Raw genomic sequence first — 27,272 nt, 5'->3', positions numbered from 1 at the left:
CTGCAGCAGGCGGGCATCTTCCTCCCCAGGTTCTCTGGGATCTCGGGGTCCCCCAGCCCTGCCCTGGCCAGACCCCCTCAGCCTCATCCTTGATGCCCCCTTGCCAGGCTGGGGAAGCCTGACTGAGGGGCAGGAAGCCACCCACCACTGCCTGGGCTTCCCACAGGGCTTCCCTCCCTCCCTCAGGACTGGCCTCAGTGTGGCCATCCCTACAATGGGGGTCGGAACTCCGCCTGCCAGGTGGCGTGGCCAGTGGGACGGAGTGCCCCCAGGACAGTTAGCTCTGGCCCCTGCTCCCTGAGAACCCAGTGAAGGCCGCAGGCAAGGGGAGGAGAATCCCAGGGCCCTGCCCAGGCCCCTGTGAAGCCGTAGGTGACCGCCACCCTCCTGGTGGCTGGGGCCTCCCTCAGAAGAAAATGAAGTCCTGCGTGTTTCTTCAGGCACCATCTCGGTGAGGTCCTCAGACCCGTACGAAGGGCGGACAACCCGGCTTAGGTGGAGTTCAGAAGAGAATCACATGCCATGCAGCCGACAGAAGACGCGGCACGGCGGATTCCGACCCGGGGGGCAGGGGCGACCTGTGGCTGAGCCAGAGCCGAGCTGGGTGAGCGTCCGGCAGAGGTGGCCTCCTCCTGGCTCGAAGCCTCCCTGTGAGCCCACCCCTCTCAGCCTGGGGTCCCGTCTGAACTGAGGCCGGAACCCTGCACACAAGGAGACAAAGGTGACGGTAAAACATCTTCATGGGAAGAGGGGCCCGTGGCAGCCAAGGCTACTCTTCCCACACCTCACACGCTCCGGAGCCCGAAGCCTCCCCGCACTCGGTGCACTGCAGGCCGTGGCCTACGTGGGCCCCGCGCAGGGGTGGGAGGGCTCTTGGCCCAGGGGCTTTGGTGCTGCTTTTCTGCTGGAGCCACCTGGGGTGGGGTGACGATGGGGGCTCCTTGCGCTCCCCCCTCCTCGAGAGCCTGTGGCCACACAACTCAGGGGCAGCTATCCCGGCTGCCTCTCCCTACTTCCTTCCAGAACCTTCCAGAAGGCAGCAAACTCTATGCCTCCCTTCCACTTGCTTCACGAAAGGTGGCAGGCGAGGATTGCAGGGATTTAAAAGTTCTCTTTGCCTGTCAGACACTGTCATGTCCAAGGAGGGGTCCCTCCCCGAACGGCCACTGATGGGTGCCTCCAGTCAGCCACCAGCTGGGCTGGAACAAGGCCTGACTCAGACGTGGGCTGGTGCCTGGTCTCTAGGGTCAGAGAGGCGGCCGTGCGGATGCGCCCAGCAGAGGCACAGATCTCATCCAGGACGGCGGAAGGCCTTCCAGGTCCCCCAGGCTCTTAGGAATAAAATCTCCAGAAATCCCAAGGTTTTAAGTATTTTATCATTGGTGGTTCTTCTGAAGCCTTAAGAATCACTCCCGCAAAGACATACAGTTTTATTTGCTCCAACTGAGTGAAGGGTCTGGTGGCTCAGGGGCCCCGAAGCCGCCTGCAGGGGCACCTGTTGTCGGAGCCGTGGGCCAGCTCTGAGCTTTCACCGCCGGGAAAGACACAGGGCCGGCTGTGACCCTCCCCCACCCCTCACCCCGATTCTGTGATGTCGTTCGTCTCAGGGACAGGTCCCGTGGTCCCCGTCGGTCTGCGCCGGATGCACCACAGTGGTCACCTACTGCAGGAAGGCCCGCAGGAAGTCGTTGTAGGAGATCTTGGAGGACAGCGTCTTGTCATAATACTCCAGGATGTGGAAGAACTCCTCCTCCGAGAGGTTGATGCTGTATTGCCTCAGGACCTGCCAGACAGAAACCCCCCCAGTCTTGGTGCCATTCAAGGAGGCAGGCTGCCAGGTAGGGGCTGGGGACGCGCCCACCTCTCCTCCACGGAGCCCGAACATCCCACCTCCAAAGCTGCCCCGCAGCCCTCGCCCCGCACTGCACATCCCTTCCCTCCCTCCCTCCTGCCTCCTCTCTCCTCGGCCCTCACCAGCTCCAGGGCCAGAGCATGCAGTATGGGTGTGAAGCTGGAGACTCTCCCAGTCCAATGGAAGCTGCTGGTTCTCCCCAACCCCCCTCTTGGAACAGGAGGTTAACAGCTGTCGCCTCCCTGCAGGGTAGTGAGGCTGGTCATCACGTTCAGACAAGGTGGAGAGACGGAAAGTACAGGGCTAGGAGGGAGGCCACCGGGCCTTAACGAGGCTGGGGCCTCGGGGTGCAGCCCACGTGGGAGGAGGGCAGGACAGCAGGTGCAGGGCGCCGGGTGTGGTTGATCTGCCGGTAACACAGCCCGAGGCAGAGCTGGCTGCCCACCCGACAGTGGCTGCCCCTTCCTCCTCAGTGAGCAGACCCCTGGTCTCCACCCGGCTGCTGTGTGTCCAGCTAAAAGGCAACACTTCTCAGCCTCTCTCGGAGCTAGGTATGTTCTAGCCGGTTAGACCTGAGTGAGAATGTGATGGGGGACTTCTGGGAAGCCTCCTCTAAAGAAAAGGTGCCCACCCCTTCTCCTCTCCTCTTTTTCTTTTTGCTGCCGGGAATATGGAAGTGATGCTGGGGCCCCAGCAGCCACCACAGACCACGAGGCGACCTCGTGGAAGGAAGCCAGGGGCCGCGGATGGTAGAGCGAGAACAATGGGGTCCCCAGTAACTGCCCAGCACTGCGCTAGCTCTGGCTTCCTACCCCGCAGCCTCTTTTATGTGACAGAGAAACAGACTTCCACCGTGTTTAAGCTGCTGGGTCCCTCCTGTTACATGCAGCTGAGACAGAACCTAATAGACAAGTTCCCTCACAAGTAAAAGTGAAGATTAAGTTACAGATTTCCTATCTATGCTTTGTGTTATAATTTGTTTCTAACAGGAGACTAGAGTGCGGGGCTGGAAGAGCCCGAGGTTCCTCCGGGCAGTGGGATGATGGGCCCCACCACGGAGGCTGAGCCTGGGTGTCCCTGGCACCCAGCTGGTCTCCGACTCTGGCTCTGTTGAGACCACGACTGCCTTTCGAGTACTCCCCTCCCTCTGCCACCCACCCCAAATTCCTGGGATGTAGACAGGACCCTGCTTTCTTCACCTCTTTGCCTGGAGATGGAAGGAGAATCCCGGGCTGAGAGTTGACTTGAGTCCAAAGTAAAGACAAACAGTGTGAGCTAAAAAGCCACTGGGGCGGGGGGGGGGGGGGGCACCTGAGGGCAGGTGTCCCTGGGGGCTGCTGGGACATCCCCTCCTCCTTCCTGCAGCCCCACAGGCCCACCCACCAGCTACTGCTCATCTTCCCGACTTGAAAGGAGAGGGTTTTACTTTTTAAATTTGTTTTAGTTGAAGCAGAGATGAACCTCAAGAATACATTTTTTGTAGGTGCATTTTGAGGTCATAACCCTTTGTCCCTTTGACGTTTTGAAGGAGTGTTTTTCCTGACTACAACATGTGATTTCGAATCCAATGGTTGGACCTCAATTACTTTCTCAACCTCAGTGGCTGAGCAGGGGTGGAGAAAGGGGTAGGTAGGGAGTGGGGGCCAGAATCTGCCAAGTCAACGAGTTCTATGTGATTTGGAAAGTGGGAGTTCGGAAAGTGGGAGTTGAGGGAGGCCCATTTCTTTGGTCTGGGAGGGATGCACCTGCGGTCTCCAGCTGCCCAAGGTGAGGGCGCCCTGCAGACCCTGCGTCCTCAGGGTGCTACACACTCCCGTGGGCACATCAGAGGTACCAGAGTTCACACTGCAGGGAGTGTGGCTGGGCCAGCTGCTGTGGGGAGGTGGCTGGCGCCATGGGGAGCGGAGCTGGGGGAGAGGAGCCAGCCTCTGCTGGCTGAGGTCCCATAGCTGGGCCCCTGCCTTACTTAGCTCCTGCTCTGGGGGGTCTTGTGAGGTGGATGCAGGCCCTGGCTCCCCCATGGAGACCACGGGCCCAGCCTGGGCTCCAAGGACCAGTGGCACCTATAGTGGCAACCCGGAGGGCTCAGGTTGTGTCCCCCGCCGGGTTCTAGAAATCTTCAGGGAGGAGAACCTGGGGTCTGAAGGTGAGGGGCACGTGATAACCTGGGGGCCCCAAGGAAATGAGGTTCCAGACATCTGCTCACACCTGGGCCTTTGCCAGGGAGGTGAGGGGCCCTCTTTTGAGGTCTTCTGGCCACTGGCATTTGGCCACTGCTCCCTGTTCAGACACAACAGACAGCCAAGAGCTGAGCTCACCTTCCTGAAGTCAGCCACGCTTAACAGCCCTGTCCCGCCCTCATCGTAGGCTTTGAAGGTCCGCCGCATTGGCCTCCAGCAGTGCACAATTTTAGGCTGAATACGCAGTAAAGCTGAATAAAAGGAAGAAGTCTCAGCACCAGATTCTTTCTGGGGAAAAAAAACACACACACAAAACTAAGAAGGGGTGAGAACGGAGCTTTCGAATGGGTAGCACGGGGTGGACAGGCGCAGCCCAGTGGCTGTGAGCTCCCCTTGAGGGCCTTAGTCCTGTTTTTGCCCCTGTGCAGGGCTCCCCGGGCCCCCTCCACTGGAGATCGGGGCCTGCAAGCGGGACTTGACAATAACGGCAGGTCACCAACCCTGCCGTTCATTACACATCACTTACTCCCCCTCCCCCTCCCCTAACCTGGGAGGAAGGTGGCCCCGTTGACCCCCATTTCACAGACTGGGAGATGGGCCGCTCAGGGAAGTGAAGGGGCAAGACCAAGGCGGATCCGGGCTCGGCTCCTCCCAGGTTATGGAGGAGAGAGAGGGCCGGGGAGACGTAGCTGGCCGACTGCAAAATAATTTGAGGTGAAAAGAGATTTCAGTTTGGGTCTTCTAAGTAGGTTATGATAATGAACAGAGTTTTTTTTTTTTTTTTTAAATCACAAGGTTGTAATTATATCTTGTAATGAGATAGTACACTACACTGTGATTATTTCATTTAGGTGCTGTTAGATTGAAAACAAGATATTTTAGCATGATTTCGCCCTAACGCATGTCTGAATATCACAGAGGTGAACTGTAGGCAATAATGTGTAACACATTTCGGGAAAGTTTAATTTTAACACGGCACTACATAAAACAAATTAGTGCAAAGTTAAATTGCTTTCAATTTTTCCATCACTTAGCACTTATGATGGAAACTCACCAGATACCCTTATAGCTTCAATTAGCTACCGATTTACCCAATTTGCTGATCGGCACTTGAGAAAGAAAGGATTCTATGCTTCCTGGCTCTTCCCACACCCACGCCTGGCCTGAGAAAGGCTTTTCCCGTCCTAGCTCAGGACAACCAACCCATCCCCACCCGGAAGGCCTCTGCCTCCATCTCGGGCGTGGCTGAAAAGCAGAGTCCCATGTGGCTTCCCCAGAGGGCTATCTCTGCTTCCGAAGGTGGCAGAGAGGGCCCCCAAAGAACTAGAAAAAGAAATGGCCTTTTGAGCTTCTCTGCGGAGAGACAGTTGGCCTGAGCTCCTCACTTGTGTGGTCAGGGCCTTGGCAGCCTGTAGGAGGGACGGGACTGGAACACAGACCAGGACCAGGGAGGGCAGGCCTTCTGGAGGCACTGGCCCCACGCTTTCCCAGGAAAGGCTCCCGCCTATCATTGCACCCAGGATAGGGATGTGGGGGAAAGCAGGACTCTTTCTGAAGCACAAAGTGGCAGCTGTAGTCTGTCTGGGTGTCACGTCCAGAGCTGGGTGGGGGGGTGAGGCGCGAGACAGAGCACGCGGGAAGTGTGCCAGGCTACCTGGCCAGAGGCGCGGCTCCCAGTGGGGCCGTCTGGGAGCACCTGTCCCGTCACTGAACACAATCTCAGGAGCCTAGGAGCCAGCTTTCCGGCCCCTCGGTGTGGATGCGCAGTCTCTGCACAAGGGAGGGCTTGGAAGGGGTCGCCTTTCGCAGGCCTTAGAACACAGCAGATCTCCCCCTCGTTTACAGGAGGGGAAACTGAGGCCTGGAGAGGTGGAGGAAGGCCAGAGCTGGCAGGGGCCTTGCAGGCTGTGTGGTTTCCATTGTTCTCTTCTATGCTCCTGGGTCCCCTGAAGATCTAAGAAAGACCGCCTGTTCTCTGCTCACAGAAAAACCGAGCTAGAGAAACAACTGTCTTAACCTTAGGTTTTCTTCCATAACTTGGCCTAAGCCTCCAATGCTAGCTCTTGTCTAAAGTAGAAACTACAACAAAGACGAGACCTGAGTTTACACAAAATTACATACAAATCTAGTGGCATAGAAACTTTCTGCATGGGATCAACTGTTTGCTGGGTTGACCCATCGTGACCTCGCGGCTGCCGGGAGCGCCGGGGACCGGCGGGGACACCCCGGCCCCTGCAGCCAGCCCCGAGGTGGCTGCAATCAGCTGTTTGTCCCCCGAGGCGACGGTGCTATAGCTGTATTTGCTCTCCCATGATCACAGATGATGGAATAGGGGCAGGGAAAAGTTGGTTTTTGTTTTTGTTTTTGTTTTTTTTTTTGGCTTCATGTTTCAGAGAGACTGGAGAAAGGCGAGTCAGTGGAAATACTGGTTGGACTGGGTGTGGGCGAAAATCGCAGAATTGACAAATAATTGAGAAAAAAGGTAAAAACCCAGGACAGTGCCCTCCAACGCTATTTATGCATCTTTAGGTTCTCATTCCTCTTCAAAAAAACAAAAAGGAAATTGTACACAATGCATTGTGGGTACAGTTTAAGCAAGAAAGAGAATGAGTCTCCCACTACCGCCCGCCCCCAACCCAGAAGATCGGGTCTGGCCAGCCTTAGCTGTTTGATGAATGAACACACATTGATGTTTACATTAAAAATGTTTCACTTTGCTGTGACCCCCGACCCCCAGCTTTGCCTTTTCAGCGAACCGACTGATTGCTGCTCCCCAGGCATCGTGTGCGCAGCCGCACTGCTCCTGATGGCCAAACAGGTGTCTCTGCGTGCTGGGGGAGGGGCTGCCATCATCCCGCATCTGCCACCCGCGGGAGTCCAAGAAGCCGAGAGCCAGGCTACTGTCCCCAGTCTTGGGTGTCTAGGCCCTTATGGGGCCCCAGAAGGAGAGAAAGAAAATCTCTGAATCATTTCCAAGAAAGGAAATTTTGAGCTGTTTGCGATGTCCTCAAAGCCTTTACCTGCACCTCTTGCCTCCCTGAAGAAGCCACCAGCTAGCTGGCTTTGGGCCCACTGAGCAGACCCTGGGGGTCATGTGCTCGCCTGGAAAGTGCTGGTGCTATACAGGCCTTTACATAATGGAGAAGACGGGACAACAAAGAACGGCTTGACGAGTGTGTACACACTCGCGTCATGCTTGTGTGTGCGCACATCACACGTGTGTGTGTGTATATATATATGTATATATCATGCACGTACCTGCGCGTACCATGAGTGCAATATACACGTCCACATGCACGCATCAGACAGGTACAGTATACACACCTATCATACGTGTCCATATTTACAATCATGCACGTGATACAGTTATCATGTAGAGCACACATGTGTGATATGCACATAGATGTGTATAGACAAAATCTGAGCCAATTTTCAGGGTCCGTGGGGAGGTGGCAGTGAGACTGGGGACACGTGACAGGTGGGTTCTCACTGGCCAGTGGCCCCTCCTGGAGTCTCCATGTCCACTGTGTCCCTCATTTCTATGAAGCCAGATGATCCGGACTTAGAGTGAATTGAGAGAGGGGAGAAACCTTTTGGCCCCAGACCCACACGTTTCCTGAGAGTGACTGCGTACCACTTTATGCACATTCGGAATTTTCATTCTCTGCATCAGGGAGGTTTCCTTCGCTTTCAGCAGGAGGACACAGCTCTGAATGAAGTCACAGTAAGCAAACCTCCCGTTGTTTTTTAAATCGTACTTCGCGACAAGCTGCTGACATTCCTCTTTGCTTATGTCCAGTCTGAACTTCTCCACAAGAGCTAAAGACAGAAACATGGGTTCAGCTGGTGGCAATTTGCTCACTCATTCATTTGTTCATGCCCGCATTCATTCATCTCCTGCCGAGATGCTCTCTCTGCTTTGGGCCCTGGCTGGGTCCTTGCTCACAGGCTCGTGGTGGGTGTGGCTGGACAGACACTCCATGTGGCGAGGACACAGGGTCCCCCTCATCCTGCTGGGGCCTCGCTGTCCTGGCGTTGGCCTGCCCTCGGGTTTTGCAGCCGCCGCTGCTGTGGTCCCAGCAGTACGGACAGAGCACCGTGGAAGCCATACTGAGGAGCAGGGAGGGACAGAGTCGGAGTCGGGGTCGGTGTATTCCCCATACAAAGTCGGGAGCTGTCCTAGCAAAGGCTCAGAGCCAGGGCCGAGCTGGGGATGCGGGGAGAAGGGGAGGTTCCATGTGCTGCGGTGTGGGCCTGGCAGGTGCCCCACTGGGGGGTGGGGGTTCAGCCACGGCTCTCTGCCCAAGTATTTCTGAACTCTCAAGAGTGTGCTAGCTTACAGGAATTTACACATTTTGAGTCTTCATTCCAGTAACGACCTAAAATATATAAAGCCTATTCTAGAATACTTGGACCATCTTTAAGAGACAAGTGCCGTGCAGTTTCAGGGTCTGAGTGTGGCTTTGGGGTTAGGACCACGTCGATGCCACACTGGTGGCACCCGTCGGTGGCAGAATATCAGCACTCGTTCCCACTTTGCACTAGCGCCCCTGTTCGATCCTTTACCAGTTAGAAAGCTAACGCTTCTTTTGGAGTGACAACTCCTAATTGAAAGAGACTTAGGTAGGATAAGATTTGAGTTTACACTGAATAAACTGAGCCTTCCATCGACCTCATGAAAACAGCAAAGTGTCGCGGACTGGAGGACCATGCTACTTGTTGAGGCTGGGGAGGAAAAGCACTGGAAGTGGACTTTATATACGTAGATGGTGCCTTCAAACCAAGCACAGGCCAAAAGACGCTGCTGGGGGAAACAGCAGAACGTGCCAACCAGGACACGCGCGACAGGGTGGGGCTGGGCGGGGAGCCTGCAGGGGTGGCCCAAAAAATGCCTTCACTGTTCCGACTTGCAGAAGGTCATCAGCAGGACACAGAACATGCAGAATGACTTCTGAAAATTAATAAGTATATGTTTTTTACAGTATTGAATTTTGGATGTACTACTGAAGCCAGACAGGCTGAGCAGGATAATGGGTGGGCACCCTCAGTGAGTTCCTGGGTAAAAATTAAACATGGCGATGGTGAATCCAAGGCAAGCTAAGGTTCATCAGTCTCAAAATCAAAAGAATTAACTAAAAACCAAATGGAACTCAAACACGCATTAAGACCAACATTGCTGATTTGGTCTCAGAGAAACATGTCATGTTAAATCAATGGAACAATGCTTATTATTGAGTTCATCTTTTATATTTAATTTATAAATGGTTATTTTTTGCAGGAGCTGTTCACTTAAAGAGTTTACACCTTGTTTCGTCTGCACATTTTTAAGCCATGACTATCATAGAAGTGATTTATATTAATATTGGAGGTTCTCGAGAAAAACAGTTTTCTTAAAAAGCGATCTAAAGACTGGTCAAGAGGAAGGGTTTCGAGGGCAGATTTACCTTCCTGTAATGTAAAATGCTGCATAAATAATATGCAACCATGAGTGGAAGTATAAACCCAGAAGATGTCATTTGAACAGCTTATCAAAGCGACACGTGGTTAGTACCGGGTCAACAGGGTGGGGCCGGGGCGGCGGGTGGGCCGGCGTGTCCCCAGCCACCGTCCCCCTGCACCTTTCCCACTGCCCCGAGCTCTCCGAGTCGGTGAACATTTCATGCTGCCCAGGGACCACAACCAAGTCCGCGATTTCTAATGCTGAGAATGCCACGGCTGTGGCCTCGGTCATGCCGGCGCGAAGGTGCCCTGCGGTGGGTTGAGGTGCCTTAGGAAGTCTTGCCCCGCTAGGCAGCATTTAGGGAGGTGCCCAGCCTGCCGCACAGAGGTGGGGGGGGGTGGACTTGTGCCGGCAGGTGACACTCTTACGAGAACACACCCAGGAGTTCAGCCGTGGCGACCTCGCCCTGCTGGTTCACACCCTTCTCTTGGCATTCTTTCAGGAACGCTCGCCAGCAGCCCTGGATTTTCTTCCGGAGCTTGCTCTCTATGGGCTCGCAGTTCTGCAAGGGCAGGGGGCCCGGCGCCGAGCCGGCACTAGCGGGAGTCTAGCGAGAGAGGAACGGAAATTGTCTTGTAATGTGAGATTCAATATGGAAGTGATAATACAAAATTACAGGCAGGGCTCAGGTTTGGGGTCCACAACTTCTCAGGCAGAATACGCTCAGAAATAAATGAAGAGCAAGACATGGGTGGTAATTCTGCCATTTGATTTTTTACTTCCATCAGCCAGCCGTATTTGTGCCTAAACACAATAACCAACATAGTTTTGGAAATAAATATAGAGCCAAGATTCAAGTATAAGGAGATGTTATTTAAACATATTACTGTGTGTGTGTGTGTGTGTGTGTGTGACAATAACATATTTTTCACCAGAAGAAGTGTCTTATCAAAGAAAGTGAGTCACGTGTCATTTTCATGGATGTCTAATCCTGCACTCCCTTCCAGAATGTCCAATATTGTGAAATTATGCGGACCAAGTATGAGGCTGTTCTTGGTCTTACTGTATTTTCCACTTAAATACAGGGAATGAACTGAATGTAGCCCAGGCATTTCCCTGAACACGTCACGTCCTATGGTTATCTACTACAGTAACCAACTCAATTGAATTCCTGCTCTTTCTCCTGAAGCCTGTGCTGCCTGAGCCTTCCCCATCTGGGTTGATGTAACGCCCTTCTTCCAGATGCTCAGGCCAAAACCTTAGAAGCCATCCTGGACTCTCTCTCTCTCAACCCGACACCTAATCCATTGGGAAATCCTGTTGGCTTTCCTCAAAGACACACCCAGCATCTGACCTCTGGCCACCGGCTCCCCACTGCCCACCTCGCTCGGAGCCACCAGGCCTCTCCCCTGGACCATTGCAGCCTCCTCCCCATCTCCTTGCTTCTGCCCGCCCTTCCAGCACCCACTCCACCCATAGCTTCTATTCAACACACAGAATCCACAGGAGTCTTTTAAAGGAGGCATGCTGCCCATATCACTCCTCTGCATAAACACCTGCAAGGGCTCGACCCCACTGGGAGTGAAAGCCCGAGTCCTTGCTGGGCCCCCTGCCCCCACACCCCCACCAGCGTGTTTCCTATGGCTGCCATAACAGATCTACAGACTTGGTGGCTTAAAACAGCACACGGTATTTCTCTTACGGTTCTGGAGGTCAGAAGCCTGAAATGGGTCCCACTGAGCCAAAGTCAGGGTGTCAGCAGGGCTGAGTTCTTTCCGAGGTTCTAAGGGAGAATCCATTTCTTACCTTTTCTAGCATCTACAGGTGCCCACACCCCTTAGCTTGTGGTCCCTTCCTGAACCTTCCAAGTCAGTAGCACCAGGTGGGCCTTTCTCAAATGGCTTCTCTCCGGCACTGACCTTTCTGCTGCCTCTGCCTTCCCCGTTTACAGACCCTCGCGGTTGCCTTGGGCCCTCCTGGCCACTTCAGAATGATCCTGTCTTAAGTCAGCTGGTGAGCGCCTTTAATTCTATCTGCAACCTTGATTCTCCGTTGCCATGTAAGGTGACATATTACAGGTCTCAGAGATTAGGACGTGGACATCTCTGGGGTACTCCTGACCCCCCTTTTCATTCTGCTCTACTTACGATCTCCAACTTGCTAAATACTTATTGTTTACTGTTTCTTGGCCATTATATCTGACAAGAATGTAAACTCCACAAGGGCAGGCACCTTGTTCATTCTCAGCTCTAGAAAAGACCCAGCATATAGTAGGTGTGCAGTAAACGCGTGTTGACTGAACGAACAAATGATAACTCCTGTCTCCCAGGGCTCATCGTGCATGAAGCCCAGCGATGGCTGCCCTAAGAACGTGGTTGGGGTCCTCTCAAGCCCCCTTCGCTGGAGACACCGTCATCCTTCCTGCAGATGAGGCAAGAGCTTCAGCGAGGCCTGCCTCCTTCCTATATCCCAAGCTGGGCGGCTCAGCCCCAGGGGCAGAGCTGCAAAGTTAGACAGGCCTCGGTTTGAAATTAGGTCTCTCTGTGTCTAATGTGAGGACACCTCTTAGAGCCTCAGTATCTTCAACTGTAAAATGGGTGCAACACTTTACAGCAGGGCGCACAGTTGGGCCCTTGCACACAGTGCCTACCGACCATGGCGCATTTGCTTTCCTGCCCGATGAAACCCTAGCTTGCTGACATCTAGAGTCTTCTGCCCCTGCTCCTGTACCCATTTCCCACACCAAAGCCTCCTTATTCCTCCTTCCAACCCCCATGCCTCCCTTCCACCCAACCCCTCCCCAGCCCTTCCTCACACCTCCTCCCTCCCCGCTCCAGGCAGGTGAGTGCTAAGGACCCACCTGTGGGCTCCTCTCCTGTGGCCCCACCCCAGGCTCTAGCCGGGACACCTTCTCAGTCACCTGCCCCTTGGGAACTCTAGGTCCCTCCGGTCCAGTGGGGTTTGGGGCTTTGGGGTCCCGGTGATGGCGGCGCTACGGACAGAAGGACTCACACAGGGATGGCTCGGAGGTTTCAGCCCTGCCTTCAGGTCGTGAGTGGGTGATGACGCTGCAGACCTGCTTCCGTCCAGGACTTCGGGAACACTGCTGCCTCTTTGGGCCTTGACCGAACTTCCAGCGGTCGGCGGTGTTGCTGCTCTCTCGGAGCTGAACATGCTCAGGAAGTCCAGGTACTTCAGCCTGCCCTTGGCATTGACCGGCATCTCGCTCCACAGTCGGTCAAACTGGCAAAGAAGCAGAAGTCAGTCCCAGGGTGAGCGTAAGAGCCCCGCGGAGTCTCCCGCGGCGCCCCCGAGAAGTGGATGGAAGCTAGGGAAGGCCAGTGCTCACGTTGGCAGGGGTCCGAGGCCCACATCGATTAAAAAAAAAATTGAAAAAAAAAACAAACTCATTTGGCCTCCACTTGATGGAAGCCTCTGTAAGACCGAACAGCAAAGACAAGAGGATTATTCATGGCTTCTGCAGGGCATTTTTTAATTGAATTGGGCCCTTAGCGAGCAGTTGAAAGCCATTAAATGTTGTGATTAGTCACAGAGCCTGAGCTGCAGTATATAAGGACAATCTGGGAGGAAATGCAAATCAAAGCCCTGCTCCACCTCGGCCCCGGGGAAGCCCAGCCAGACTCATTTCTCCTTCTCACTGGCGCCCAAGTTCCGCCACCAGCCGGCCAGGGGCTGCTGCCTTCCGCTGCTGCACTCACAGCCATGGTGCGCGGCCCCCAAAGGGCCAGTGTTACCTCCCCACCAGCCGGAAAGGGAGGCATTTGGGAAACTGGAGGGAAGCCTCTGGCTTTGGGTTGGTCTCGTCTGGTGTCACAGGCTGCAATCTGGACCACCCGAGCACGGACAGAGCAGTGACTCCAGCCTCCTACATGAGCCACTTTTGATGACTGAGGGCTTTTGGGGAGCTAAGAAGAGGGGTAACTTACTTCTGAGTTGGTTTTTAGAGCCCCTCAGAACTGGTGGGGCCCCAGCCTCCAGCACACGCCACGGGGAGCTCTGTCCCCTCCTTCCTGTGGGTCTTGGCCTTGGCCAGCGCTTCTGGCCTCTGGGTTTCCCAAAGGCAATGATGAGAGACTCTACCGTCTCTATTTGAAATTCCGGAAATGAAGCACTGAGTGGTGGGGAAGCGACAGGGAATGTTCCAGGCCCCGAGAAGGGAAAAATGATTAATGTTTTCAACTTTTTACTTCAAAAGAATTGTAGATTTGTAGGAAGTTACAAGGATGGCTCCAAGAGGCCACTGTGTGGAAGCAAGAGAGCTTGGGAAAGTGACCACGTGGTCTCAGAAAGACTTCACCATCACCAAGGGCAGTAACCACCCCCAAACAGGAGGAGGCCCTGCCACCTGTCTCCCTCCAGGAAAATTCTCCCAAACCCCAGGAGACAGATGACCGGCGCTCTTCTCTACCTTGTGCTGAAGCCACCTCTGCAGGTGACATCTCCCTGCCAGCTCTCTGAAGGTCGTCTGAGATGAATCTTTAAATGTTGAACATCTCACAAAGGGGCTGGCACACAGCAGGTGCTCTAGAAATGTTTGCTGAGAGTCCTAAAAAACTCACAGAAGACTGATCGGACAATGGTAAGACCCTTTAAAAATGAAGAGGGAGAGAGAGCATGAAGCCATACTGTAATCCCCTTCCTCATGAAGGGCTTTCAGGAAGCAGAGCAAGATGTGGCCGTACAAGAGGAAGTGGGCTGTGGAGGGCTCTCCTACACTCCTGTGTTAGCGACACGGGGGAGGAAGGAGGAGGAAGGCCATGTTATCAAGGGTAAATACAAAGAAGGGTGTGAATGCTTAAGGATTCGGTGAACATCTGATGCATGGGAGTAAGGACATTTACAAAGCCACAGGGACAACAGTGTTGTCTCCTGGTCCAGCAGAAGGGGCAGAGATGGACCAACTCCTAATTAAATCCTGTGGTACAAGTGGAAGTCAAGGCAGGACCACGGAAATCCTCTCTGCACCATGAAAGGCAGAATGAATGCTGCCAGGAGGACGTGGAATTGGGTGGGCGGGAAGTGGAAGCCCCTGACAGATTGTCACAACCCAGAACACTGACAGAGCCTAAAGATTGGGTGCAGGATGGAGGCTGGCGGGAGCTCTGGGAGACCGGAGAGGCATCAAGAGGACTGGAAACGGGCACCACGAGAGTGTATTCTGAAATTACAGGCCTGCGAGCTGGGCACGAAACCCAGGCAAAATTCTAGTGGTTTGTGAACGAGTTGAAAGCGAGTAAGTTTCCACGTCATGGTGGCAGATCGTGCCCTTCCTGAAATGTCCCCTTCAAATGCAGAGTAGTAACTACCTTCTGAACACTTAAAAATATCTGACTTTGGGGTCCACTCCTGTGATGGGGAAAGCTGCCCGAGAATGCCACTCCCATTCTCACAACAAGAGAAAGCCAAATATCTACCAAATCGGAACCGTGCTAGAGCCAATCAGAGAGCTGAGGCTCCAGGGAGCCAAGGGGACTGAAAGCCCCAAGTCTGCAAGACAGCCAGACACCCCAGCTCTCACGCCTGGCAGAGCTCAGGAAGAAATCAGCTAAAATGTTAACAGATTCGTCCAGGGCAAGTGTGGGCTGGCATGTGAGGCTAGCATGCCTGGGAGGCCCAGACACAGGGAATGCTCATGCTCACACGCTCTCCTCCACCGGCCTCTGTTGCTTCTCTGGAGACAATGCACAGGATGGATAGACGTGCAACGCTCCTCGCTTCTCCAGACCCTTCTCTCATGGGAAGTGGAAGCCTGGAGCCGCTGGGGGAGGCGTAGCAAACCCATTTGAGACCAGGACCCCTGGGGGAGGGAAGGAAGAAGCAAACTCTTCTGCTTCTAGGAGGGGTAGGAACCCCCTCCCTCAGGGCCCAGCCACAGATCCATGGCCCCAGGGGGCAGGGTGTAAGCAAAAGGCCTGGAGGAGGGGCAGCAACCCCAGGGTCTGCACCTATACAAAGCAAGGTCAGAGGTCAGCTACCCCGCAGGGGAATGGGAAACTTCCCTGCCCAAGACCCACCACAGAGACAAGGCGGAATCTGACTGCCACAGAGGGGGCGTCCAGGGCCGGAGCATGGAAAAGGTGCATGCCTCCCCTGAGGCCCAGAGGCCCAGGCCCTGCCTAAACCAGGCTGGACCAGGCATGCCAAGATATACCACCACACTGCATGAGCCTGGCACCGAGTGACAAGCACCAAGAGCAGGGGAGACACCATCTTGTGGCCAGATGTATAGGGCCCGCTGACCACCGAGACAGAGTAGATGTCTGCCACTCGGCAGCCGCCTGGCATCCCCGGGCCCACACCTCACACACAGTGACGGCCGTCTCCTGCTGGAGGAGTCTGATGCCTGTGCACCGGGCACCCTCATGGTAAGGGCAGCAACAACAAACTCAAACTAAGCTCAAGGACAACTGAAGCCCAGAGAGGTTGAGTAACTTGTCCAAGGTCACACAGCTGGACAAGTGCAGAAGCAGCACTGAAACCCAGGTCTGCCTGCCTGAAGGGTTGTTTGTTCTTTGCCTGAATGCTTCCCACCTCCTAGAGGTGTCTGTTTAAGAAACACCACATCTGAAGTGTTCAAAAATGCTTAATGGTTCCTTTCCCTAACATAGCCGCAAATAGAGCGAAGTCCCCACGCAGTCACCAGGACTGATCTAAATTGCCTGACCAGGAGAGGCTCTTTCTGTGGGTCCCTATCTTCCTAAGACATATCCAAGTGGACGCAGTTCCTATGGCCTTTTATAACACGCTTTCTGCAGAGTCACGAAGACCCATCAGTTTCCAACTCCATCCACTCAGAGAGTCGCTCTCCTCTTCTGAAAGGTTAATTACACCAAAAGATTTCAAAAGATGTGGCACTTGCCCTGCTTACAGAGCTCTGTAAGTCAAGAAAGCTGACCTCTCAGATTCATGATGGTTGGATTTTTTTTTTTTTAGCATGAGCTAGTTTTTTATAATGCAGATAAACCAAGACACAAGATCTCTATTTGGATGCTGGTTAACATGGTTGGAACTGTCCCAGCATCTTCAGGGAATCCTTGTGAATAATGGCAAGAGAGGTCCAGACACTTTAGGGGTGCCAAATTACTTCTGTGTCTCCCCATCCAGACACTGTACCATCTAACCAAGAAGGTCCCGGTACATGACTCATGCAAGGAGAAAACGTGGATCTCTGTGGCTTTGGCTTCCTGTTTGCCAGGCTATACCCAGAAGCACCCTTCCCAAACAGAGCACAATTTTTGCTAATCATCCCCCCAACTTAAACCATGGTACTTATGCCAGACTTGGATGCCCTCAATGATGCAGACTATATTTGAGATGTGTCGGCGTATTTTTAGAAGGCAGCATTTAAAAATAAGTGCTTGATTTTGCTGGAGAGGTGGGGGGCTTCATGTGCTTGGGGATGGTGGAGGCTTTCTTAGTGGACAATTAAAATCCAATTCTCTGTTATACATGCCAGATATGCCAGCATGTCATTAATTTATATCAATAATTAGAGTGAAATTTTACTCATTTAGATGAAATGAAAAATCTTTATTAGCAAAACCTTTGTTAGTTGGCCCCATAGAATAATAAATGCAACTGGATTAATTTTAAAGGTTTCTCTCCATTTATAGTAATGGAGAGAAGTATCTGCAAATAGCCATCTCACTCAGCTTTGACGATCTACGGGACTGAACTGTTGGGGGAAAAGCACTTCAATCTGTTTAGCAAAAATGATCATAATACTTTAAAAAAGTGGTATTTTAGGAAAGTGAAATCTGATGCTCATATTATTCATTATTAATGAATTCATTCTGTAGGGTGGTGAGTTCAGAGGCCTGAGTGGGGAGGGGGTCGCGTGTGATGATGACCCGTCCCTGTGGATACTCTTAGTCCTTAATCCTTAAACCCCGAGAAAATGGGGCCTCAGAGTGGAGTGACCCAACTTGGGAGCCGAGAGTGACCTTTCCACCCGGGAGCTGTGGGAAGCTACCCGGGCCGAGCCTGAGCAGAATCAGAAGAAGGACGGAGGCAGGGCCACTTTCATAAGTATTTTGGATTTCAGTTTTCACCTGAGTTATTCTCTGGGATTAGGGCACCAGCTTGTTTGACAAGTGGAGAGTGCTTGAACTAGTGCATTTTCTGTGGGGGAGGGAACTCTGCTTCTGCGCTTGGATCACGGGTGCTCTGTGTTATCCCAGCTGTTTGGCCACTGGACAGTGGTGGTGGAGAACATGGATGCTAAACCCGCGACCTATCCATTCACCGGGACTTGCTGAGCACCTGCTCTGTGCCAGGCTCTGTTTTGGCGTTTGGGTCACAGTGAGGAACAAGCCACCCAGGGAACTGCACCCCGGGCACTAACATTTAGTGATATTATTGACTGAAGTCAGTAAGCAAGGCAGACCCTCAGGATGCCATCCTGCTGGGAGGTGCTCTTAGCCTTAGAAGGTCATGGAGGGCAAAGAAGCCAGGGCAACAGGTTATCAGAGCTAAGAAGAGTACCATTCAGTTTTTGAGGAGGAAACCACTGAGAATCTCTTCTGAGGCCTCTGTGATGGGCAGGAGGGCCTCAGAGAGGGTGGTCTGTGTGCAGCCTGTGGGGTGGGCATGTCACCAGCCTGCCCACGGCGGTATCCCCAGAGCTTCTGAAAACACTAGCAACGGAACCAGGGAGAGGGCAGGGAGAGGGGGAGGGGGGTGGCGGGAGGTCCAGAACAACTCATTGGCTCCATGTTGCCCCGTTCAGGTGTGGGGAGAGACTGGTTGCCTCTCTGGGTCACATAAGCCCAGGGATTATCCACGGAAGGAAGAGGGAGTGTGGTCGCTGGAGCTGAGTTTAATTTGATTTTAAAAATAAAAGTGACATTTGCACCCTGATTGAAAAGGTGCAATTCATACTTGTTACACAAACAGAAGGCTCCTGTGAGTCTTCAGTAAGATTGAAAACAAAACAATAACAACAACAACAGAAACACCACCCCCCAAAACCTTCCAGTATTTTCAAAATAGAGATCAGCCCTCAATTCTGGCCTGATGCTCAATACAACACTGCCTAGGACAATGAACCGAATACATTTCTTACTTGCTCATCTGTCAGAATTTGGACATGACGGGAACAAACGGCCCTGAATTCATCCCTGGAGGTGGTGTTCGTTTTCATGGTGTCGAAGTTCTCAAACTCCTGAGCAATTGCGCGGTAATGGGAGCCCACGGCCTTGTGGAGGCGAGCCAGCAGTTCCTGGTTTGTCGTTTCCTTGGGAGATGTAGGCGGCGGGCCTTTGGGCATTTTCTCAGCCCACTCGGCAGCAGTCTGGGAAAAAAAAAAAGGAAGATTGATCCATATAATAAATAATAAATCATCTTGTGGCCCTGGGCCCACCGCCCATGGCAGGTCCCGGAGGAGCCCCAGCCTGGTGAGGAAAAGTGCCACCACCCACACGCAGGTCTCAGACAGGACCGACCAGAGGTTCAGACTTGGCTGAAGGGGAAGCCTGGGCCCCCTGGGCACAGAGAGGGAGCCACACACAAGTCAGGGCCACCATGCAGGGGGACATGTGGAGCCGGCCTTGGGGAGGGCAGGCCTTTATTCTCATCCATTCACTCATTCGGTCTGTCCTTCTGTTCACTTCACAAACACAAAGCGAGTGTGTGCTGAGGTAAGGGAATAAATGTGTATCCAGACTGCTTTTATTTCTGGACATCAGCGTAGTGGATTTATACTCACAGCGGTTAGAATTGGCAAGGCAGTTTTTGATGGCCCTTACTACACGATGCTGCAGCACCACGGCTGGCTAAGTGTTCCCTTAAGCCTAAAACTTCGAGGCCCACAGGGACTTAATCCTGGCGAGCGCAGAATCTGTGGGGTTGGAGGCTGAGCAGGGCCGTGGGGCAGGCCCACTGAGCCCTGACGTTCTAAACCTCTCCTGGGTAGTCAGGAGCCCGAGGTCAGGGCCTTATGGCGCTGTCCGTGGTGCCTGTGAGCCTGGAGGGGGGTGAGCGGTAGCCTGGGCTCAGGGGCCGCTTTCTGGAGAGAGGAGGAATGGGCTGTGGGGATGGGGGCGGGAAGAGGAGGACCTTCTTACTGGATGTATAGGCTATGTGCAGGCAGGTGAACAGGGAGGAGCCTGGGGAGGACCACAGCCCACGCTCCACACGTGCTGATGACCACTGTGGTAGACGGGCAGGACAGGAGGAACCAGGAATAGCAGACACGGGGCTTACGTAGTGATCACCCGCAGATGCTGGATGACAAAGGGCTCCGTGTTCACCCTGGGGCCAGCGAGGAGGACAGACTGGGCTCGCGATGAAGCCAGACTTGGGAGATTAGGGCTCAAAGGGCAGCTGCGTCCCGAGCCTTCTGAGAGGGGAGTGGGTCAGGGGGAGTGGGCAGGCCTAGGGAAGCAGCCCTGACACCCACCTACTTGCTGCAAGCAGGAAGAGGCCCCCCAAACCAGACCTGCGGTTGCTGCCTCAGCAGTTCAGCTCCTGAAGTCTGAGGAAGAGGTGAGGCTGTGGGATGGGAGGGGACACCCGGACTCTGTGAGAACGTGAGGGTGACAATGCATGAGACCTGTCTCCCAATGAGGGTGAATCCTGAAATCCGCTGCATTTCCTCCATCAAAACCTGTCGTGACTATTAGCTATAATTGCTCTCATGATGCGTAGCACTGTGCTAAGACCTTTACAAGATTTTCACGTTTAATCCCCCCAACTAGTATTAAAACTTGGTTATGTCTCATGAAAAATACTCAACATCACTTGTTATCAGGGAAATACAAATCAAACCCACAATGGGATAACCACCTCACACCTGTCAGAATGGCTAAAATTAACAAGACAGGAAACGACAGATGTTGGCAAGGATGTGAAGAAGGGGGAACTCTCTCACACTGTTGTTGGAAATCAAGCTGGCACAGCCCCTCTGGAAAACAGTATGGAGGTTCCTCAAGAAGTTAAAAATAGAGCTACCCTACAACCCAGCAATTACACTACTAGGTATTTAACCCAAAGATACAAATATAGTGATCCAAAGGGGCACTTGCACCCCAATGTTCATAGCAGCAGTGTCCACAATAGCCAAACTGTAGAAGGAGCCAAGATGTCCATCGACAGATAAATGGATAAAGAAGATGTGGTATATATATATATATATACAATGGAATATTACTCAGCCATCAGAAAGGATGAGTACTTACAATTTACATTGAGGTGGATGGAACTGGAGGGTATTATGCTGAGTGAAATGAGTCAATCAGAGAAAGACAATTATCATATGGTTTCACTCATGTGGAATACAAAAAACAGCACAGAGGATCATAGGGGAAGGGAGGGAAAACTGAATGGGAAGAAATCAGAGAGGGAGACCATGAGAGACTCTTAATTCTGGGAAAACAAAGTGAGGGTTGCTGGAGGGAAGGTCGGTGGGGGAATGGGGTAACTGGGAGATGGGCATTAAGGAGAGCACGTGATGTGATGAGCACTGGGTGTTATATGCAACTGATAAAATACTGAACACTACATCTGAAACTAATGATGTACTGTATGTTGGCTAATTGAATTTAAATTAAAAAAAAACTTGGTCATGTCTCTTTTTCAGCAATTCCACAGCAATATATATATTCTGTGTTACTATCCTTCAGGACAGAGCATAATGTTACTTTATGAAGTTGCATCAAACACAGGATGCTTCTGGAAATACCCTCAAAAACGTGATCCCACACACTCGGACCACAGTCCGTCTCATCTTCAACCACCGAAAGGTCAGCAGAAGCTTTTAAATACATCCACTTGTAGCCATTCAAAGCAAGTGGATGCCTTTCTTTTCCTATTCTAGAAAATGAGACTGACCTTACTGGTAGATGTGATACATTTCCAAACAGTTACAGCTCACCTCCCATAGCTAAGCACCTGGCTGTTTGCCTAAACATTCCAAGAGGTGTTGGTGTTCAGAGTGCAAAGAAGCCTCCACCAGAAGGAGAGTCATGCTCAAAGTCCATCCTGACACTTGGCGCTCCTTTGTGCCCTGAGAAGAATGAGCCCCCAGTGGACACAGCTGAGAAGAACACAGGTGGACCAGTCTAGCAGGGGAAGGTGGAAGTCCTGGATCTGAGGCTAGACTCCGCCCCTAATGCATTGTGTGGCCCCACGTAAGCCCCTAGGGGCCCCTTTCCCCTTGGTTTCCTCATTTATCCAGGAGGAATAAGGAAGGGCTGACATGAGACAGTATATGTGAGTGCTCTTGGAAAGTTTTAAAACACAAAACAAATTGGAAATCCTCTCATTCTACCAACAGATATAGAAGAATTCTCACAAAGCAGATTATGCAACCCTGGGTTAATACGGTTTCAACTCCAGAGGAAATTGAATCATTTTTAAGCAAAATAGAGATTACAAAATTTAACTTGAGTATTAGAAAGGCCTGAATAGACAGGTAACCATAAAAGAAACTGAAAAAGCTGTTAAAAGACCTACCATCTATTATTAAAAAGGTGCAAATCTAGCTGATTTTAAGGGCAAGCTGTATCTCATTTTAAGCAATAAATAATTTTTACATTAGTCAAATTATTCCAGAACACAGAAAGGAATCTATAGTATTCCAACTCATTATATGTATTTCCCTAATACCAAAATATGATAAACACTTGAAATAAAAAATATAAACCCACCTAATTTATGGGCACTAATGTGAAGACATTAAAACATTTTTAAAAAGACCATTAGGAATATTTAGCACCATTATTTTTAAATAAAAAATCAACTAGGGTTTACTCCCAGAATAAGAGTCCTTCAGGAATTAGCAGACCTTTCAATTCCTTACGTTAGGTCACATATCGACAGATGGCAAAAAAGGCATTCAACAAAATCCAGCAGCTATTCCTGATAGAAATGGTATACACTAGAATACAAGAGCTATACACATAGAAATAAAATGAAGATCCTGTGTGTAATACTCTCTCCTTAAATGAGAGTATAGCCAGATACCATCTGCAAACATATTAAACGGGTAACATATTTAAAGCATTAAAGTCTGAAACAAGATAGGCATGCTCAACTGTCAGTTTTACTATTCACACTTTTAGAGGCTCCAGCTTTTGAAATAAGACAAGAAGATGAAATAAACCGTATGAATGCTGAAAAACAAGATTCACCATTATTTGTGGATGTGATTGTACAACTAGAAAATCTCAAGACAGTGAGGAAAGTGGCTGGAATAAAGCCAAAAATACAAAACAGCAATACCATTTTTGGGGGCGGTAATTATAACTCATTAGAAATTGTATTGTGAAAACAACCCACATTTACATTGGTGACAAGCTCTTGAGTACTCTGGGATGAATTTCATATGAAAGCGTAAGACCTCCGCAGACAGCTACGCACATTCTACGGAAGGGCTGTCAAAGCAAGGCTGGAATACAAAGGGACGTGTACTCTGATCCCAGATGCGAAGACTCCATTTCAAAAGATCTCAACTTATAAATAAAGTTAATAAAATCTTAATAAAAATCTCAATGGATATTTGGGAGAATCATCAGCTATATGGACACGAAAGTTGGTATGGAGAAATAAATATAGGAGAATTGCCACAAATTCTTGGGAAAGGCTAGCAATGAAGTTTTTGACCTGCCAGATACTAACATGTCATAAACTTGATATAATCAGAGGAGTGTAGCTTGGTCTAGAAACATGTAAGGAAATCAGTGGCCACCTGCTTATTAGGTTGTTAGTGGGTGAGAAATAGACCTCTAACTGTGGCTGAGCCACAGCACCACTAAAGCAGTAGGCAATGGCGTGGCTGACTCCTAGACAACTTTGGGTCAGAGTGACCTCATAAGCAAGAAAGAACATCCAAGTTTCATAAAGGAAAATTCCTCCTTCTCTCTTGCCTCATCAACTTCAAACCACGGTCCTCCGAGGTCTCCACCTCGGCAAATGGAGACTGTCCTTCCAGTAACTTAGGCCTGGAGTCACCTGTGAAATATCTACCACCATTTCCAAACCACCCACAAATCCCAGGGGCTCTGCTTTCACAGTATGTATCTGGAAGCTGACTGCTCCATCCTTACCTCCTGGTCCAAGCCACCGTCGTCTCTAGCACCGAGTACGGCAACTGTCTCTCTGCTTCCACGTGCAGTCATTTTCCTCTGAGGATGATCTTTTTAAAGTATGTATGTACAAATCAACACAAGTATTAACACTTGTTCTCTCGATGGAGGGGTAAGCAAGAGTGAGCCATAATCACAGAGCCATAGTCATTTTCCTCTGAGGATGATGTTTTTAAAGTACATATCAGATCAAGCAAACCTCTCAAAAGGCTTCACAGATTGCCCAGAGTAACAGGCAGAGCTTCATAATGGCCCTCCCCAGAGCCCCCACCCCCTGCAACACTCTCTGACCTCACTTCTGTGACTCTCTTCCTTGCTCACTCTGCTCCGAGCCACCAAGACTCCTGCTTTGCTTCAAACACAGCAAGCGCCTTTCTGCCTCAGGGCCTTTGCACTTGCTGTTCTCACACATCCTTCAGGGGTTTTAGAACATGCCTGAGCTGCATTCCACATTCCCTCCCTTTCCCCTGTCCTTGCTTGTGTTCTGTGGTGCTTATTGCTCTCTGATCCCCTATATGTTTACTCCTTAACTGTCTTCCTTACCCTAACAGAAGATAAACCTCATGAAGGCAAGGACTCTAGTCTTTTGTTCACTGCTGAATTCCCAAGTGCTTAGCACAGGCCTGGCACACAGTGGGGTCTTCTTCTTCTTTTTTTTTTTTTAAAGATTTTATTTATTTATTTGACAGAGAGAGAGAGAGAGAGCACAAGCAGGGGGAGTGGCAGGCAGAGGGAGAGGGAGAAGCAGGCTCCCTGCTCCTCAGGGAGCCCGATGCAAGGCTCGATCCCAGGACCCCAGGATCATGACCTGAGTCGAAGGCAGTCGCTTAACCAACTGAGCCACCCAGATGCCCCCATAGTGGGGTCTTAATATTTATTCAAAGAAAGAGTGAATAAACAATGCATCCATACAATGGAAAATGTCACAACCAATAAAATGAATGAAGTGGCAGGATCCTTGCATTCTGCTCTGGGCAGTGGCCCAGGATCTATGTTAAAAAGCTCCGACATTGTCACGATGCAAAGAAATGGAAATGAAAAAAAGATTTGATTTTTTTTCTTCTAACAAACCGGCAAATTTCTGATTGAAGATATCGTGCTGGAATAGGTGAATAACATATCTCTGAAGCCATAAAAAGTTCCTCTCCTTTGACTTAGTACCTCTCCTCTAGGACTCTCCTTCAGGAAATAAATAAGGTGAGCTCACGGAACTACAGTTGTTAAGAAGTCTTCACAAAATTAACAAGATTTTACAAAATTGGCAACAGTTTGGATGTCTGACAGTAGGGAAACAGTTAAATAAGACATGATATTTCTTTTAAGATCTTATTTATGTATTTGAGAGAGAGAGAGCATGCCAGTGGGGGGAGGAACAGAGGGAGGAGGAGAGAGAATCTCAAGCAGATTCCATGCTGAGCGTGGAGCCCAATGCAGGGCTTGATCTCATGACCCTGAGATCATGATCTGAACTGAAATCAAGAGTCAGGCATTGAAGCAACTGAGCCATGCAGGTGCCCCAAGATATATTTCTATAGGATGGATTACAATGCAGCTATTTAGAATCTTTCAAGGAATAATTTAATAATATGATATAATATGATAAAATGTTTGTGATGTACTAAGTGGAAAAGGATCCATAAAATGGTCCAAATGATCGTGCATACACACACACACACACACGCACATGCGTGCACATGCACAAACCCACACAAGTATTAACGCTTGTTCTCTGGGTGTGACTTTGCTTCCCTCCCCTCTCGGGAAGGGAAGCAAAGTCAGGAGGCTGACTGGAGCTCCCAAGCTGGGAGGGTCAGGGGTCCTGAGGTCTGGGGCTTGGGACAGTCTGGTTTGGTTGTGAATGACTCTGAGGACAGACTGGCCAGGGAACCCTGCTCAGTGGGAGAGCCTGGGCTGTGAGTCAGACCCCTGCTCTCCACCTGTGCATAGATCTGAGTAACACCTGAATCTCAGCGCCCCAAGGGGTGGGTGAGTGCCTGTGCTGGGCACATGTGACAAGCATGTGTGCACTGCCCTCGCAGAGAATGAACGCTCAATGCCCGCCCTGAGTACTGTCCGAGTCTTTCACAAACACTCGTGGGACATCTGCTATGTGCCAGGCACTCTTCTAGCCTGGGGAGGAAGAGGTAAGAAGTAATCCTTAAATAAGGTCTCTACCCAGGCAGAGTCTCTAGGGGGAGGAGAGAGATCAGGGCAAAGCTCACCCATAAGGGTGAGCAGAGATTCTAAGCAGGTTGTGTGCTCTTAGAAGGGGGCAGTGTGCTGTGGACACAACTGGCCTCCCTGAGGAGGAGATGACTGAGCTGGGAGGCAAAGGAAGTGCAGGTATAAAGTCACCTGAAAACCCAGAGCCTGAGGCCACGTCCCTACTCAGCAAGGTGGGGAGGCTGAAGAACAAGAAAGGCTGGCCTGCAAAGTCAGCTCTTCCCACAGGCCCTGAGCGGCAGCCCGAGCCCCACCGCCCCCCTTCTCCTTGGGCCAGGAGGGCGGGAGGCAAGGGGACGCACACGGGCACTTGCCAAGAAAAGCAGCAGCACCATTTCCTGTCCAGACACACAAGAGCGCGGGTGATTGAAACTTCTCACGAAGGGGGTTCTGCTGCCAGTTAGAAACAGTCTTTTGCCTCCTGCAAAAATAATTATTGTGTTTTCACTGCAGAAAACTTAGAAATGACAAAAATGCTACAAAGGATAAACAGAAATCGCCGATCACACTGCTACCAGTGGCACCACTGTCATCACCTTGGTGACCAGGATGCACAGCTGACCTGGAGGTCCCCAGGCCCCGCGGATGGGGCCACCCCACTCCGCATGCCACGCCGCCCAGAGCACCCCCCGGCCTCAGAAGTGCAGAGCCCCCAGGTTCTTCCATCAGGACACGGAGGAGCGGGATCTGTCAGGCGCCCCTATCCTGGTTCTCGTCCTGCTTTTGAACAAAGCCACTCAGCCACTGCCAACCTGGCTCCGAGGGACTGAAGACGCCTGGAAAGAACAGATGGCTCTTGGTCTGGCGCTTTTGTGTCCCTGGCACTTGTCACGTGATCATTATATCTGAATGGGGAAAAATAGTGCTTTTTCTATAACTAGAAGGAATGTTTCTCCTAATCAGAAAGGACACCACGATCTTCCCATGTAAATGTCACTTTCCGATACTAACTAGGCTTTCCATAGAAGGCACCCTCAGGATAGGAATGATGGCTGGGACACCGGGAAGGGATCAGGCATCGGGTGCCCACCTTTGTCCACACCGTTATCTGGAACAGGAGCCGCGGGGCCTGCACCTCCGTGCTCCTGCCTGCGGCCTCTCATCCAACACCCGTATGCACGCCGGGCTGTTCTGGGTACTTAAAGAAAAGTGGAATCTTATCCACTGTAGGTCTGACCCAGCTAGAGAATGATTTCTATGTTTTGAAGGAATTTTTTCTCATGTCCTCAAGGGTGTTCATGGAGCCTTGTTTTATCCAACAACTGTCCCTCTTTATGTTGCAGGGAAGTAACAGACCACCACTGCCAAGAAGAAAATTCCTGGTCCCCTTTGTGACTTTATAATGTTGGCAAAATATATAAAAGAAACCATGTCCCAATACGGGAAGTATATAATCATCAAAGAGCCTATGAATAACACGGAGTGCTTTTCAGTTTCAAACATATCCATAGATCTCATTTAGTAAACAGCAA

General features: G+C 51.2%; 1 protein-coding gene across 9 annotated transcripts in view; it reads right to left on the bottom strand.

The window, feature by feature from the left end:
* Positions 1-1,363: 1,363 nt before the first annotated feature.
* Positions 1,364-27,272, bottom strand: part of EFCAB6 (EF-hand calcium binding domain 6) — a 222,441-nt gene continuing 196,532 nt past the window's right edge. For 6 of the 9 annotated variants that reach the window (XM_027591704.2, XM_027591706.2, XM_027591707.2 and 3 more), the window contains 6 exons: positions 18,558-18,785; positions 12,485-12,715; positions 9,911-10,079; positions 7,667-7,851; positions 4,171-4,320; positions 1,364-1,783 (listed from right to left, as the gene is read on the bottom strand). In XM_027591704.2, the coding sequence (XP_027447505.2) occupies positions 1,661-1,783; positions 4,171-4,320; positions 7,667-7,851; positions 9,911-10,079; positions 12,485-12,715; positions 18,558-18,785 (1,086 nt within the window). In that variant the 3' untranslated portion in view covers positions 1,364-1,660. Of the gene's footprint in view, positions 1,784-4,170; positions 4,321-7,666; positions 7,852-9,910; positions 10,080-12,484; positions 12,716-18,557; positions 18,786-27,272 lie in introns of those variants that run through there. The other 3 variants (XM_027591709.2, XM_027591711.2, XM_027591712.2) reach the window with 3 other exon arrangements.

The sequence above is a fragment of the Zalophus californianus genome, chromosome 9, assembly GCF_009762305.2.
Source record: "Zalophus californianus isolate mZalCal1 chromosome 9, mZalCal1.pri.v2, whole genome shotgun sequence".
Lineage (NCBI taxonomy): Eukaryota > Metazoa > Chordata > Mammalia > Carnivora > Otariidae > Zalophus > Zalophus californianus.
The sequence above is the reverse complement of the archived record's forward strand: the minus strand, read 5'-3'. Positions and strand labels throughout refer to the sequence as shown.